The sequence below is a fragment of the Grammomys surdaster genome, unplaced genomic scaffold (genome assembly GCF_004785775.1).
Source record: "Grammomys surdaster isolate TR1022 unplaced genomic scaffold, NIH_TR_1.0 278, whole genome shotgun sequence".
Lineage (NCBI taxonomy): Eukaryota > Metazoa > Chordata > Mammalia > Rodentia > Muridae > Grammomys > Grammomys surdaster.
The window spans coordinates 196734-213977 of record NW_021604719.1 but is presented as its reverse complement, the minus strand read 5'-3'; the positions used below and the strand labels follow the sequence as shown (position 1 = coordinate 213977).

Here is a 17244-nt window from a genome sequence, read left to right as displayed (position 1 = left end):
TGAATTAAATTTTTTTGACATGGGGCTTTAAGAGACCACACACCATTTTGAGTAATAATAATTTTCACATGAATGGCTAAACTGGGGAAATGTATAATTTATTAGGACTTGAGTAAATAGAAGAGCAGAAAGTGTTTTAAAGTCATTGGTAGAAAAAGAAATTTAAATCAAAATGTTACAATTAAAAAACTAAAATTTAAATCAAAATATTACAACTAAGGAATTAAGTCTTATGTGTGAAGTTCTCCCCAAGTTTCATGTCTGAGCAGAACTCTGATAGCTCTATAACAAGACTCATGCTTTTAGCATTTAATAACAGAAATAGTTTCTAAGGCACGACATAATTGATTTTACTTTTAGGAAAAAGTCCCCTAGTGAAAGCAAGCACTGTTAGAAGTAGGATGTTAGTCTCCTTTGCCTCAGTGGCTCCTCCAACAGTGTCACACTGGAAATGTTCCCTGTGACCACAAAATTTACCAAGATTAGGGCCTGAGGACCAGAGTCTAGATCCCTGGCACACTCCTTAAAGGCACTACCTGTAATCCCAGCACAAGGGAAGGAAGGACAATCCTTGGAGCTTGCTGGTCTTGCCAAATCAGTGAGCTCCAGTTTCAATGAAAGAACCTGTCTTGAAAAATTGAGATGGCACGCAATACAGGAAGATACCTGTCATCATTAATGGGTCACAGAGAGATGCCTGTCATCTACTTCTAGCAGACAGGTTTGTACTCACCAACACACACACACACACACACACACCTGAAGAAAAATATTTCCACTGGACTGATTAGGTCATGCCTAGTTTTTTCTAGTGCTGTCAAAACCTAAGTCTTCCCTCCCTCAAGGTTGACTTCATCTTTTCTTCTTTCTTTCAGTAGATAATTACACCATAACATTACAACTCAATAAACACTGTTTAGGGGACAAAATAGGGAAAAGTAGAAATTCTCAAGGATTTAAAACAGTACCACTGAACTAAAGAAGCCAAGCATGTAAAAGGCAGTTATAAATAGAACCATGGTGTGCTTTCATTCAGTAAGATTGTTCTTTTTTTAAAAATTGATATAAACATAATTATAAATGAACACTGCTATTCTCAGCAGTTTCTGTCCAGAAAATTCAGTATACCATATGAAAGCGACATTAAAGCATGTCAACTAGTTTATGTACAACTTGATTTTCTAAATGCCAAGGTTAAAAGAAGGCACCAGAAATATTGAAAAACACAAAGAAGCAATGTAGAAATACTGTGAGATTATCATAACTCAGTTTGCCACTGGAAAAATATTAAGATAAGATTGAAAATAAAATAAGCAGGTTATGATCTAGCCAAATTATTGCAAAATGTATCACATTGTCTGGCTGTACATTGTGGAGGTCACAGAAAGTGATTACTTTAAACTGTTTCTCCACGAATTAGCATGAATAAACACTGCCTTCCCTGGTTTCAAATATGCTATCTAAAAGTGTGGTGGTGTTCCCTGGGGAAACTTGGTTCCAGTCTGAGACATAGAAGACAGGAGCCAGTATGATAGTATTTGACAGATACTAATAATAAAGACCAGTGACATCCCACAGACTTGCAGCTTCCCACTATGTTGGAAGCAACAGAGAGCAAAGGTGAAGGCCATGAGCTCCGAGACAGACCTGTGCTCAAATCTTGGTCCCGGCACTATAGGCTGTGTGGCCTTGGGAAGTCTCTTATTCCTTTCCCAAATGGAATTTTCAAAACTAAACAAGGATTTAAGTCTTCCACAGCTCCTTCAACAGATGTGAGCAGAGAAAGCAGACAACTGCTCTGCCCTGAGTCAATCTGCATTCAAAACTTTTCAGTCATCTGAAAAGTTTTAAAGTAACTGAAAATATACAGTACCATGGCAACATAAGGAGGTATGGTCTGATTGCCTATGGAAGCTGAATGGCTCATGGGCAAGAAGTTTAAAAACAAGAGTTGAAAAACTATTAGTGCCACAGAGACCAATGGGTCCAATTAACCCTGACTATAATCTATGCATGAACTGAACTGTCACCTCCTCTCATAATCCTAAACAGTTAGTACCTAATAACCAAACAATTTCCCTTTGATTATCAGGTACTATTTTGAATAGGATGCTATTTTGAATACTAAATAACATACTTACTTTGCTTGGAAAAAATTCTGGGGTCCAAAGCTGACCTTTAGCCTAAAAGGTGAAAGGAGTTACATAAACTTCCCACTGCTGTTGCATGAAGAGAAAAATTTTAAGTCTTAATGGGCAAAAAGAATTTAAGTGAGAAACAAAGAGGAGGCTTAAGATGCTAAAAATGAGAAAAAAGTAATTGTTTTTAATATATCAGCTTATCGAGTATAATTCTCAGGCTTAAAAGCATCTGTTTGAAGAAAAATCCCATTGCACAATGCCAGAGTATGTATAATTCTTATCACAAAAAGCTCATTGATGACTAAGATAAACTCTAAACTAAGGGCAAAATTAAAATCAAGGAGAAATAATTTATTAGCTCAGAATCAAATACACAGGTTTGTCAAGGAGCCCATATGTACATGTATACACACATACATGTTATATGTAAACAACCTTTGCAGTGACTTCACCAAAGGAGCAGTGCCAAGAACAGTGGCATTACATTTCTTCTCAAGAAATGAGGTGCAAGTACAGGGACAGTGGCCTGCAGTAGTTCCTTACACAATGCTGACCAATCGCTTTAAACAGAGGCAGATCTGTCTTGGCTCAGAGAAGGACCCGCTCTTCAGGCGACAGCAGTGGGAAGTTTATGTAACTCCTTTCACCTTTTAGGCTAAAGGTCAGCTTTGGACCCCAGAATTTTTTCCAAGCAAAGTAAGTATGTTATTTAGTATTCAAAATAGCATCAAATCTCACAGTGAGAAAGATGCAGTTCATCTTGTAACACAAAAAGCTAGCTTTTCAAACTATTCTTGGACAGCTGAACAGTCCACACATAAATGCACTGCATAGTAAGTACTGTCTCGTGAACTTTCATCTCATGTGCACTTGGAGTAACTTTCATTGGAGAACAGAGTCTGGGCTGCTGTTAAGGCTGCCACTATTTCAAGCTTAAATTTTACCCTTTGGAGCCCCCTGCAGGCTCTAACTGTTAACAACCGAATCCCATGGCAAGAAACTCTGGTTAGGAGGCTAGGCAGAGCAGGGACTGGAACTTTATTCAGAAACACAGGACGGCATGTAGTCTACAAACTCAAAACAGCCTAGAGCCAGCCTCATGGCTCCTCAAAGAACACAACTCACATGGCAAGGTTATGTGAATGAAAACTTGAATGTATTGCCATTTCCCAGCAGAGGTCTAGGGTGAATGAAGCAGTGACAATATGCTTTGCGACTTTAGCAAAGTTAAAGTGGATTTTTAACAAACTGACTGAAAAATGGGAACTGACACAAACATAAAAGCATTTTTAACATGCTTATCTTACACTACCAAAGCACTTCCATGACCAAACCCTTAAAAATAACCATCAGACACTACTCTGACATTAACTGCCCCTGTATCAGGTCACCTGTCTGAGGATGCTGGAATGGTCTGGCTAGCTCAAGGCTGACAGGTGATGATCATCTGCAGAGACAGACGATCCTCTGAAACACCATCTCTTGGCCATGACTTCAGTTAAGCACAAGAGAAAGTGATTTGTAACATATAATAGCGTTAGTCTGAGCCGATGATGGTTAGCTCCTAAAGTTAGAAAAGACAAAAAGTGCAAGTCTGTCCTGCAATCAACAAGGCACAAATGTGTCCTACTGCAGACCAACTCGGACACACATCACATATATGTCTACAATAACTAGTTCTAACCAGGCCATATCTAGGGCTCAAAATCTAAAAACATTTTTTTTTTGCCTTAGTATAATTTACATAAGAATCAGGGCAAAACAAAACAAAAGCTCCAGTAAAACCAAGAATCTCTGCTAACCAGAACTCCATTTTAGCAGAACAGTATTACTCTTGGACACAAACAGTGATGTTCAGAATGTCTGCCCCGAGTTCCATATACACTCGATCATCTATGGTCTATTCAAAACGAATGTCCATACGCAATTCCTTTGCCAGTCACATTATATAGACACTTCTATAACTTTTTGAAAAGAATGAAAATAGGATTGACCATTTTTCAATATTTTCTTGAAGTCAAAAATATGAAAGAAAATGGCCATTCCTCTTAGAAAAGGCATAACCACTTGGAAGGGTATTTTATAATAGTGACTTAAAGGTTAACAGGGGTCCAAGAGACTTCCTGTTTCCTCTCACCATGGAATCCTGCAAACCTTCAGATTTAGCACGGACATGTCTACAAGCCATCTTTTCTGAAGGGACTTTTCTTTCTCCTGTTCTAACTATCCTTCCTACTATTGGGAGGCATATTATCTTTAGTATTAAAATAAATATCACTGTCAAATTGCTTGTGCTTTGTATCTAAAATACAAATGTATTCATGATCTTTCTAGAACATGGGTATGAAAGGTTAATTGGGGGAGGGGCTGGAAAGATGGCTTAGTGATTAGGAATACTGGCTGCTCTTATAAAGGACCCACAGCACCCACATGGGAGCTAACCTCTCCAGCTGTTCCAAGGGCCCCGATGCCCTCTTCTGACCTCTGTTGGCAATAAACAAATGTGGTGCACAGACATACACACAGCCAGAACACAAAAAATGAAAACAATCAACTTTTTAAAGGTTACTTCCTAGCTGCACTTTCATACTTTTCTCCAAGTTTCCCCCCTTCCTTCCCTCCCTCCATCTTTCCCTGAGCTGGGATCTCTTTGTATCTCTGGTGGGACTCAACTTGTAAGTTACTGTTTCAGCCTTCAGCTGCAGGGGTTACAAGCATATGCTGCCAGGCTCCTTTGATGTCCAGACTACCCTGCTGGAGGAGTGCTTCTATTCACCACTTACAAGTGGGTCTGACAGCAGCTTCATATTGAGCAACACTTCCTCCCGTACATAAAGCAATCACACACATGCACTACTCACTCGGGCTCACACGCAAACTCATACTCGCGTTTCTTTCTTTCCAGAACAAGCCAGAATTACAGCTCTTTTAGTGATTGTTATAATTTTTGGAATGGTTCATAAATTTTCCAGATTCTTTTAAATTTGTAATATTTTCATCTTTTTTCTCTTTTCCCCCCAATTGTGAACCATTCCATATTGCATCTTTATTGCAAAAGTCAACATGCTTCTTAGAAATTCAGATTGTAATCGATAAAACAAACATTACATATATGAATTTAAATGTATAAACAGTTAGAAATCCAACAATATCTCCTATATACTATTACACAAGTTCACAATCTTGTAAAAACTATAATACAGGCATACTATACATCAAGAGGAAACATCCTTCCTTTTCACATGATTTTTTTTTCTTTGTGAAATAATGATCCATCACCACGGGATCTTTTTCACAGTAAAAGGACTGTTTTCCACTATCTCAGCTGGTGATGACATTTTCCCAATGCTCCAAGAAGAAATTGAGAAAAATTCCGCATTCCTTGGGATAACCTTTTTAGACTTGGGCAGAAATCTAGAAATTCTTACTGACTGGTCACACTGGCAGCTCTCACTGCTGATCTGCTACACAGTTTACATACTAGGACAGCAGAATTTGTCAAATGCTAAATGTTATCTCTATAAATAAAAATGCCAAGAAAACAAGTCATGGTGTGGAATTCACTTTTAAGAGAAATTCTAACATTGGGGGATTGGTAGATGGGGATAAAGGGGATATATATACACACATACACATATTCGGCTACTTTATGCTAACCTTACGTTTTATAACAGTATAATTAATCCCTAGTTTTAATTCATTCTTGAGTTAAACACATTGGAAAAGAATTTTAGTTATTTTTAAGGAATACGGAAGGACCCAAAACCTTAATAAAAAATGATCTATCTCTCACATTAGCACCGTTCTCGTTCATCCTCTGCCCCCAAAACTAAAAAGCCAAATAAATCCTCAACTCTCTCTATAGTGAGTGCATAAAGATGTCAATCTGAAGGTTAAAAAAATCATATGAAAAGGAATCTCATTCTGCTCACCTGTCAGTCTACTGAGACTTCTTACGGCTTCACTAATTTACTGTCATTTTCAGTCTCCAAATACAAAAATACAACAATTCTTATTGAAATCTATACGCTGGTAGTTTTAGTACACAAAAGAAAAAAACCCAAACAAATTATTTACAAAATTATACAGTTTAAGAAAAAACTTTGTACAAAAAATATATAAATCCTTTGTTCCCTCTATCACGTTTAAATGGTCAGGATCAAAATATTCACCACAATGAATCTTTCCAAATATATACTGACTGAGCCACAAACATCAAGAACATTTCATTAGCGATGATGGAGAAGTGAGGAGCAAGATGCTCACTGAAGGAAGGCTCCCTGCTCTAATGTGATCCTTCTTTATGGGCTTAGCTTAGCCTCCTTGCCACCAGAAGCACGACAGTAACCTGGAGAGGAAGTCCCACTACAAAGGGAAAGCCACATGAACTTTTAAAGTATCCTGGTGTTTGACACATCATTCCAGGACAATATGAAGATGAAAAAGATTATCAGTAGGTGGGATCTAACTCCTTGTCACTACGTAAATCTAGAGTCCTGATGGTTTTAGGTTTCTAAGTGAACTGTTTCTATTTTAAGAAACAGTCTTTACCTCAGGGAACAAAAAACCTGACACAGTTAGTGATCACCAAGAACCTTCTGAAGCCAACAGGAAGTTTCAAATTCTTACACCACACATATTATAAAACACAGATGTGTATCCTTGAAAAAGTGACATCCTATGTACAGGAATCATTTCATCTCCCCAGGGGTCAGTACAGTGTAGTGCTGCTCCTCTGCTTCTCCATTGAACATTCAGAACACAAGGACATAAATTTACACATAGATTTTACTTAACAGACACTCTGTACAGTGTACAGTAAAAATGCATACAGTAAAGGAAACTGCCTACTAAAGTGTGTGTATGTTCATGGACAGCAAAATCTATAAAATTATGAAAATATAAGGTCATTTAATCAATGTCAAGTTAGAATCTCATTTATTACTAGCTTACCCAGACTCCTAATCCCCACCTCAGCACCTCACCATCATCATTACAATGCAGGAAAAGAACTTCAGATACTGTTAACCCTTTTGTGTAACTATAACTATGCTGAAGATTTAAAAGGGGAGGGAAGCCAGGAACTCTGTCCCCTAAAGTTCTGCCTTTATTTCCATCAAAGCATCACTTATTTATAAAGGTGCTGGTTTAAACCTTTTACTGATGACTAATTCTTGATTGCCCAACTGAATCACTTATTTCAAAAAGTCAGGCTTATTAATCAAAAGGGATGAGAAAGATACAAGGGAATGACCAAAAGGGCAAAAGGCAAACTGAGGTTTATTTTACAAAGGGGGTGTGGGACAACTGAAGCGATGCTCAGCACATATCAAACACGGCAGATGAGTGGCAAAGCCCCAGAGCCGGTGTGGGGAGAGGGTACAGCAGAGCCAGCTTCCGTGCTCTGTAGCTCCTGTGAACAGAGACGGTGGTTTTGCTGAAGCTTTGCCACACATAAACTCTGAAAAAGACTGACTATAAAGCGGGTTCTTCCATGGTAAAAAAAAAAATAAAAAAATAAAAATAAAATAAATCTACTTTTCTTCCAAGACCCTCCTTGAAAGGAAAAGGTATTTAAATTACAAGTATCTCCAACTGACTGACGACCCATCCATAATAGCTAAGAGTTAAGAGATTCCAGGCGATTTTGACATTTAATGAAATTTTTATCAGCAGATTTATAATCCAAAATAAAATTTCTGAACACCCTGTCTTTACATTGTAATCCAGCACCAAGAGCAGAAACAGATGGTGTGGAAGGTAAGGTTCTAGAGAATCCAGTCACTCCTGTGGATCTTCACAACTGTGGAAAGTCACGGCCTTTGGTGATTTGATATCATAGACAATTATGAGATGTGTTTGAATAGTAACTTGCTGTCCTTAAACCTACTGTGTTGAAGAGAAAAAAAATTTTTTTTGGCTCATTGACTTCTTTAAATAATTCTAAAAAGTTGTTCTTCTAAACAATATTCCTAAAAATTACACAACTCGCATCAAATTTCATCTTCGCCACGAACGAGACTCATATTCATCTTCATCTTCATCATCATCATCATGCAAAAACAAATCTGAGGTTTCTGTTTCCTAAAGAGAGGAGAATACATATCTGCTTAGCTGTACACAGATGCAGAGTAAAACAGCCACATGATGAACAGACGAGCAAAAAACCTAGATCAGACTTACCAGTGGTTTATTTTCAGAGCAAAGAAACCAAACAAACTAAGGAACAAAACTACCAACCAACCAACAACCCCAATCTTCACATTTAAACACTGCCTGTGCATTGATCAACCCAGATACAACAAAGATGTTCCTTTCTTTGTAATAGGAACATTCAACATTTTTGTTGTTTTCTTTTTTGTTTGTTTTTGTTTTTTTGAGACAGGGTTTCTCTGTGTAGCCCTGGCTGTCCTGGAACTCACTCTGTAGACCAGGCTGGCCTTGAACTCAGAAATCAGCCTGTCTCTGCCTCCCAAGTGCTTGTTCTTAATACAATACAACATTGCAAACTGCCACTATAGTGTGGCTAACTCTCTAACAGAGGACTAGAGACTATGCTTCCTGTTTGGCTGTGATTCTGTACTTTTTAACCAATTTCTCCTTACTCACATCCCAGAACACCTCTTACAGACGGGTATTACTATTTATCCTGCTTAAATTAAAAACATTACTGGAGGTTTCCATTCCAATATCACAAAGAAAACAAAATGCTAAGTGGAAGTCAGCCATCATAGTACATGTAGTACACACCTGTAATCTTAGTACTTGGGAGGCAGAGATTTGTGAGTTTGAAGGCAGCCTGGGCAACAGGGTTAAACCCTATCTCAAAAAGCAAAAGGACAAAACAAAGTATTAAGCAGATGTTTAAAAGGAATTAGTCAGTGTGTGTGTGTGTAAACATGTACATATGTATATATACACTGTAAATTATAAAACAAATTAAAAGTGACTTTATTCCATTAATAAAAGTGAGGCAAATCAGTAATTTCCTCAATTTTTCCTGGAATATCTATCATTAATTTGTAAGAAATGAATATGCTTGAATATGCTAATGTCACCCATGATACCAACATTCCACATCTTATTTAAAAATCTAAAATTTGACACAAAGAAGAAATATCCACAAATATCAACAATGTGCCAAGACTTACTTTCTTCCTAATTTGGGAACATTTCTGCTTTTGTTATGTGAATTTGTCCATATAGTCAGAACATACTCATTAACTAGAAAAACTTGATTCTTTTAAAAGCAAGCTTGTAGAGTTAGTAATAATTCACATTGTGGGGCTGAATAGTCTCTTTAATAAACTAATTAGAAGACAAAAATAAAAGGCAAACTTATTTCTCATATTTTAAGAGGCTAATTATTACCTCTACGATGGTTTTAGATAACCAACCAAAAGAAAAGTGAGACTATTCTACACGCATAGTACTTGACAACTTGACATAAAGAGAAACAGAAGGCAGCTCTGTGCCTCAGATCTTATTCTAATAGTTGACTTTACCTCTTCTTTGACTTCTTCTTCCTCAGTCTCAGTAGATATAGATGGTACCTTGGGCTTGTGCCATGATATCTGTAGCCGACGGTCTTTGAATTTTGATGCTTGGTTTGTAGCCTAAAGTGCATTTTAGAAAAACACATAAGTACACACTCATCTTTGCTAAGGATTTCTTCAAACAGTGCTACTTAAAAAGTGTAATGAGCTGGAGAAAAACAATCTGTCAACCAGGGCCTTTCAGCTTAATAAGGCATGCCTATGTTTGGTCCATATGTTTTATAGACATGACTGTTGTGTTACCGTCACTCTACTGAGCAAACTGACACGAGGATAGCAAATTCTTTCCTTGTTCAATGATTGACTCCTGACTTGATATTTACTTATCAAACCTTAAAATCATATCATTTCTAAACTGAATCATCTCAGTCATTACACTGCATTTCTCAGTTTATCTGATGACTCTTCCTATTTCCTCCCCACAACTTTCTTTTCTAGAGACAAGGCCTTCATAGAGCCTAGGTTGACTATGAATTCTCAACCCTCCTGCTTCAGCTTACCAAGCAGTAGGATTACAGATGTGTACCATCTTGTTCACTTTCTTTTTTCAAATGCTCAGAATTCCCTAGCTCATCAATGTACACAATAAATGCTAACGAGAACTGGGCCTGATGTCTCACACCTGTAATCCCAGCACCCAAAAGACTGAGGGACAGAGGATTGATTATTCCAAGTTCACCCTGGCTACACTGTGAGTTCCAAATACATCCTTACTATAGAATGAAATCTAGTATTTAAAAGAAAAAGCCATTGTCCCAATCATGGTAAAACCTCTGTTTCTTTCTCTAACCCCCAACACCCAGTAGTACTATGGGTTGAATCCAGGGTCTTGTACACACCATGCAAGTGTCTACCACAGAGTTACATTCCTAACACCTAAGTATTTTCCTCAGTACAATTTTCTAAATACTTCTCAGCAAATGTCAATGAGAAGACATCTCATTTACTTATTTATTTTGAAAAAGAGACAAACCTACAGTCTAGGGTAGCTAGGCAAGTACTGTATAAGAAACTAGATTTCAAGACCTTAAATGATATACATGCATAAACTTTTATGAAAAAGTTATATTCATAACAAAATGTCTACGTGAGAGTTAAAGCTCTCACCCCACCCCCAAACTTGATGACCTGTTTGATCCCTGAGACTCATATCATAAAAGAACCAACTCTCACAGGTTGCCTGCTGACATCCAAATACATGGGTGTCATGGCGTAAGCAGTCCCCCCTCTCATATAAGAGTCTAAGGTTTATCTGAGGAGAGTATTGTTTACTTCCTTCTATATTTTCAAATTTTTAAGTTTTCTTCAGTGCACATCATAAAAGACACTGGTCCATAATCAACAACTTTAACTTTTCTTCTTTTTAACAGAATTTGATTTTCAGATCAGGGAGCAATTCAAGAGAAGTTTAGGATATTCACAGTAATTGTTTCTCTCAGAAAGGATCAATTAAAAAATGTATGTGATACTTATAGGTAAGACATGAAAACATAGCCCTAGATGTGAATCAGGATGAGGGAGGTAAAGAAGTTTGTTGGGAAGACTATTGTATTTAAACTAGCATAAGAAATATACTCTTCTTTTTGCCTTTGGGTATTCTTGTTAGAAGCTATGGTGTTTGTGGTTCCTGTAGACATCTGGTAGCATGAAGAAAAACTGGCTACTAGCCATAATAGGAAAATAGAAGGGAATACAGGAGGAGCTTGTGTGTTCAAGTAATCCTAAAGTCTCTCTAAAGATTCTTTTTTTTTTTTTTTTAATTTTTATTTATTAAATGTAAGTACACTGTAGCTGTCTTCAGACACCCAACAAGAGGACATCAGATCTCATTATAGATGGTTGTTAGCCACCATGTGGTTGCTGGGATTTGAACTCGTGACCTCTGGAAGTGCAGTCAGTGCTCTTAACCACTGAGCCATCTCACCAGCCCCCCTCTCTAAAGATTCTTAAGTGAAAACGAAATAAAAGGTGGGTGGATGGGTCAGTAGGTAAAGATGCTTGCTACCAAGTATGACAGTCTGAGTTCAGTCCTACATGGTAAAAGGAAAACAAACTTGTGCAAGCCTTCCTCTGACCTCCACACATGCACAGTAGCATGTGTGTCCACATATATCACATACACAAGACAGACAAATGTAATTTTGTTAAGACACAAAGGAGAAGGTAAAATGAGGAAGTAGAGTCTAAGGGGATGGCTCAGTGGTTACTTAAAGCACTTGCTGTGTCATCAAGCATGGGGAGCTGAGTTCAGATCCCTAGCAGCTACAGAAGAAGCTAGGTGCAGTAGAGAACACTCAGATCCCCAGTTCTGGGGAGGAAAGTGAGGACTGAGTCAGGCAGATCCTTGGGGAATACCGGACAGCCAGTCTAGTTGCAACAACAAGCTCCAAATTTCAAGAAGAGATTCTGTCTCAAAAAGTAAAATGGACAGTGATAGAGAAAAAACAGTTAATGTCAACCTCTGGCTTCCATAGGCATGTGTACACACGTCTGTAAACACAGGAACCACATATAAATATGTATCTCATATGCAAAATAAAAAAGATTGCTTACATTTTCAAAGTATGTTACAAGGAACAAGATGCATCTAGAGGCAAGTATATGCTATTTTATAATCAAGAAAAATGAGGGGAAAAAAAACCCCAAGTCCCACCCTACATCACCAAATACAACAAATAAACCATATTAACACAGTTAAAAATCTTATGGTTAGAGCCAGGCATGGTGGTAGACACCTGGGATCTCAAGTCTCAGGAGACAGAAATAGATAGATCTGAGTTTGAGGCCAGCCTGTGAGAGCCTGCCTCAAAATAACTTAGTTCCATTACTTGAAAAATTCCTCAATACAGTCCAAATATTCTCCCCATTTAAGAGAACAACTTCCCTCACTTCTAGTAGCCAAATCTCTTCGAGTAGAGATGAAGGACAGAGTGTCAAAGTGCCTGTCCTGTTTCTGTCTTTCAAACAAGACTCTATGACTTAAAATTACTAGCTTCAGGATTTAAAATACTTAATGGGAATTCTTCATAAAGCTCTTTAGCTTGGTTGCACATCCTGGTATCCCAGCACTTGGGCAATAGAGGAGAAGATCAATAATCCAAGGCCAGCCTTGGTGATATAGTAAGTGTGATATCAGCTTGACTTATATAGCACTCCATCTCAAAAGAAAAACAAAGAACAAGAGAGACCTGTTCAGAGGTTAAAAGCACTTGCTGCTCTTCCAGATGACTCATGTTCAGTCCCCAGCCCCTTCACAACCACTTGTAACTAAAATTTGTACTTTATTGAAAGGGAAAAAAAAGGGCAAGACAGAGACTTGTAATTCAGCAATTAAGATGCTGATTAAGGGATTTTATGAATTTGAAATGTCTAAGCTATATATTATGAGTTGTAGGCTACCTGAGCTATAGAGTGAAACACCAGCCTTAAAAAAATCAAACAAAGGCTGTGTTAGTGACGTACACCCATAAGCTTAGCACTAGGAGGCAGGATGATCAAAAGGTCTAAGGAAGTCTTAGCCACAGAATGGGCTTGAGAGGGTAGCCTGGACCACATGAGACCATCTCAACAAACTACAAAGGCTATAAGACAAGAAAGCGTGAAAACAAACAGAAAAAGCAAATGAAAAGGGAAGGAAGGGGAGTGGAGGGGTCAAGACAAGGAAAGAAAAGCACAAACAGGGAAGAAAGAAAACATGACAGAGACCACTTGTAGGCTAAAAAACCCTATAATATTTTACAACTTGGCTCTTTAAAGAAAAAGTCTACCAACGTTTAAAAAAGATTGTTTTTCATGTATATGTATGCATGTATGGGTCTATGAATTTATGCCTTGCATTACAGGCACCTAAGCGAAGCCAGAAGCCGATCCTTTGGTGCTAGAATTACAGGCCCCCCTTTATGGTTCTGGGATCTGCACTTGGATCCTCTTCAAGAATGTACCTTTAAGTTGGGTGAAGTGGTGTACACTTTTAATATCAGCACTCAGGAGATCAAAGCAGACAGACCTCTGTGAGTTCGAGACTAGTCTGGTCTACAAGGTGAGTTCCAGGACAGCCAACACTTTCATAATGAGAGACTTTGTCTCAAAATAAATAAATAAATAAAAATAAAAATAAACCAACTCCCCCCCCCAACACACACACACAAAGAATCCCAGCACTGAGGAAGCAAAAGCAGGAGGATCTCTGTAAGTTTGAGGCCAGCCTGGTCTATATAGTGAGTTCTAGAAGAACCAGTGCTATGTAGAGAGACCCCATCTCAACCCCCATCCCATCCATGCCTCCCTCCAACAGGAAATGCTCTTAATTGCTAAGCTGTCTCTCTGGGCCCAAAATCTGCCAATTTTTGATACATATTATTAAGATATATGTATTTATGTTGTAGATAACCTGGACTGTATATTACATGTTATATTTTATATTACATAGTGTATGTTTAGTTTTTATATATCTGTATGTGTTTAGATGTATATTTGTTTGTGGAGAACTCAGGCTGACACTGGTGTCATTCTTGGTATATTTTCTTATTTTTTTGAGACAGAAGTTCTCACTGAACCCTGAGTTCAACAACTGCCTAGCTTAATTATCAGAAAACCTCAGGATTTGTCTCTGTTTCCCCAGCACTGACATTATAGATGCATGCTGCTGGCCTAGCTTTTACATGGCTGCTAGCGATCTAAACTCAGTTCTTCATGTTTTCAACCAACTGAGCCCATCTACAGACATTTTAATGAGAGTAAAGCCTTACTTCATCGAGATTTGCCTCACCACCTTTAACATAAAATGGAGTAGAAATATTTTTTTCAAGATGTCAGGGGTGAGGTGGGGTGACAGTGAAATGGCTCAATAGATAAAGGTACTTGCTACCAGATCAGATGGCCTGAGTTTGATCCCTGGGACACATAGATAGAAGAGAGAACCAACTACCGAAAGTTGATTTTTGATCTGTACATGCATGCTGTGATACATGCACCCCCTCCTGTCCACACATAAATAATGTAATTTGTAAAAATTAGCCTAGGTCTGGGTAAACCTGATTATCATGGCTGCAGTATTTGTCAGTCATGTAATCATGATGGGTGGTTTAAGATTTGGTTTTGAATTTGAAGAAAAGACTTTCATTGGAGACTGGGGAGGCTAAACCTGTACAGTGCTTGCCTAGGACAAATAAACTCCTCAGTTAAATCCCACCATCACCTAAAAGCAGGTACATGTACACACACCTGTGATCCAAACGTTTGGAAGATGAAAGCAGTAGGATCAGAAATGCAGGGTTAGGGCTGGAGAGATGGCTCTGGTTAAGAGTCCTGATTGCTCTTTCAGAGGCCCTGAGTTCAATTCCCAGCAGCCACATGGTGACTCACAACCATCTATAATGGGATCTGATACCCTCTTCTGGTGTGTCTGAAGACAGTGGCAGTGTACTCACATACATAAAATAAATAAGTCTTTAGAAAAGAAAAGAAATGCAAGGATGTCCTTGTTTTACATGGGAGTCTGGGACCAACCTAGGATACTTGAAACTCTGTTTAAGATTTTAAAGGAGCTTTACTGAATACAATTTTATATGTTCTTCATACTTATAGTCATTTAATATTACATGAACCCATTTATGAAACTCTATTCGGGACTATTTACCAAATCAATTAGTGAATGGCTGGAAAGAGAATATACCGCACATGTTTCTCTCTGTCTGTAGCTCATCCCTATTTACATCTCTGTCGACACTGTATAAAGAATAAACATGCTTACAACCTAATAATTTGAGCTTTGCCCCTATTCCAGATTACTTTAAATTTTTTTACCTAGAAATACCTGGTAAACTGTAAAATAATCCTAAGGTCAAATATGGCTTTGGAACACTATGCCACTACAAATGTGTTTATGATAAATCATTATGAAATGCCGCAGCAAAACCTACTTTCTGACCTTCAAACGTACATTAATAAGAATTGATAAGGTCTGTGTTATAACAACTAACATTTCTAACCTAGAAATAATTTGATATTTATAGACCGTAAAAAACAAAGTGCTGAGTGCATTGTTTTTAAGAGTTAGTAAGAGTTACATTAAAAACTTACTGAGAAATGTTGAAGCAACTCATCCTTTTCCTCCTCAATGAATCCACCAACTGGGAGTGCTTTGGGGCGGTGGTCCACCACCATATGATTCAGTGAGCCCCGCCCTCTTCCTCGACCCCGCCCTCTTCCTCGGCCTTGAGAGGACATGGTCTTTCCTCGCCCAACAGGTAAAATACCTAATCTTGCAGCCTAAATAACAACAAAATATAAAAGTTAATACATATCGTTAGATTAATACTTCATAAGTACATAAAGAGAAAATCTTTTCCTGAGATGTTATGCGAGTTCAATCTCACCTCAACTTGCAACTGACTGAGCTTTTTGCGTAATTCTGTTGTATCTTCCCCTGAAGAGAGCCTCTTGTGGAGGTCCAGCTCTGTGTCCAACAACTCCTTCTGGGCCTGGGGAAAAAAAAAAAGGAAAAGGAAGAGATTAGGTAACTACTAAGATCTTATTCAGAGCTATAGCTACACAGTGGCATGCTTCTCTTTTGAAAAATGCTCAAAGGAAATTAACTCTCATAGACATACTGTAAACACAGCCAGCATAATGATTCTGCTGAAAAGGTAAGAGTTGACCAGGATACTTTTCACATAATAAACCATCATAAATGAAATGCAGGGGCTGCTGAGATGGCTCAGTGGTTAAGAGCACTGACTGCTCTTCCAGAGGTCATGAATTCAAATCCCAGCAACCACATGGTGGCTCACAACCATCTGCAATGAGATCTGATGCCCTCTTGTGGGGTGTCTGAAGACAGCTACAATGTACTTATAATAAATAAATAAATAAATAAATAAATAAATAAATAAATAAAGTTTATTAAAAATAAATAAATAAATGAAATGCAACTAATCAAATAAAAATTATATAGGAAATATTTATTAACTTTACAAAAGACCAGTACTGTGGCTTATAATCAGAGGTTAAAGCAGGCCTGTCTCAAATTAGAGCCACTCCAGGTTAAGGAGAAATCTTGCCTTTAAAACAATTAAATGAATTAAATAAGTACAACAATATAAAGAACAGTAGAAAATTAATTTCAGGCTGGTGCTTTCTTACTGCCACTATCTTTTTTTTGTATGAGATAAATTATCAGTTTGAAGTAGCTATGGAAGACTTTTTCCCCCCATATGCTCTTTATTTTTCATTGTGTTTATGTGTGCACATCTGTGTGGGGGTTTGCATAGTCTTTAAGGTGACCAGAAGATGGTGTTAGATCCTGCTGAAGAGGCAGCTGGGAGCCACCTGATGTGTGTGTTGGGAAGAGAACTTGGGTCCTCTAGAACAGTATTCATTCTTAACCACTGAGTTCTTTCTGTAATTTGCAAAAGGCACATGTGGCTGGATATGATGACATATGCCTATAGTCCCATTTAAAATAAATAGAAAGCTGAGTTGAAAGCTAAAGCCTGTAAGTTTGTGGCCAACCTGAGCAATATCCTAAGACCTTCTTTAGTGAAGGA

At 37.9% G+C, this 17244-nt stretch overlaps 1 protein-coding gene across 2 annotated transcripts in view; it reads right to left on the bottom strand.

Moving 5' to 3' along the window:
• Positions 1-5058: 5058 nt before the first annotated feature.
• The window catches only part of Rbm27 (RNA binding motif protein 27), a 67601-nt gene continuing 55415 nt past the window's right edge, over positions 5059-17244 (bottom strand). For both annotated transcript variants that reach the window (XM_028777201.1, XM_028777200.1), the window contains 4 exons: positions 16075-16179; positions 15779-15967; positions 9647-9757; positions 5059-8225 (listed from right to left, as the gene is read on the bottom strand). In XM_028777201.1, coding sequence (XP_028633034.1) covers positions 8142-8225; positions 9647-9757; positions 15779-15967; positions 16075-16179 — 489 coding nt within the window. In that variant the 3' untranslated portion in view covers positions 5059-8141. The remainder of the gene's footprint in view (positions 8226-9646; positions 9758-15778; positions 15968-16074; positions 16180-17244) is intronic.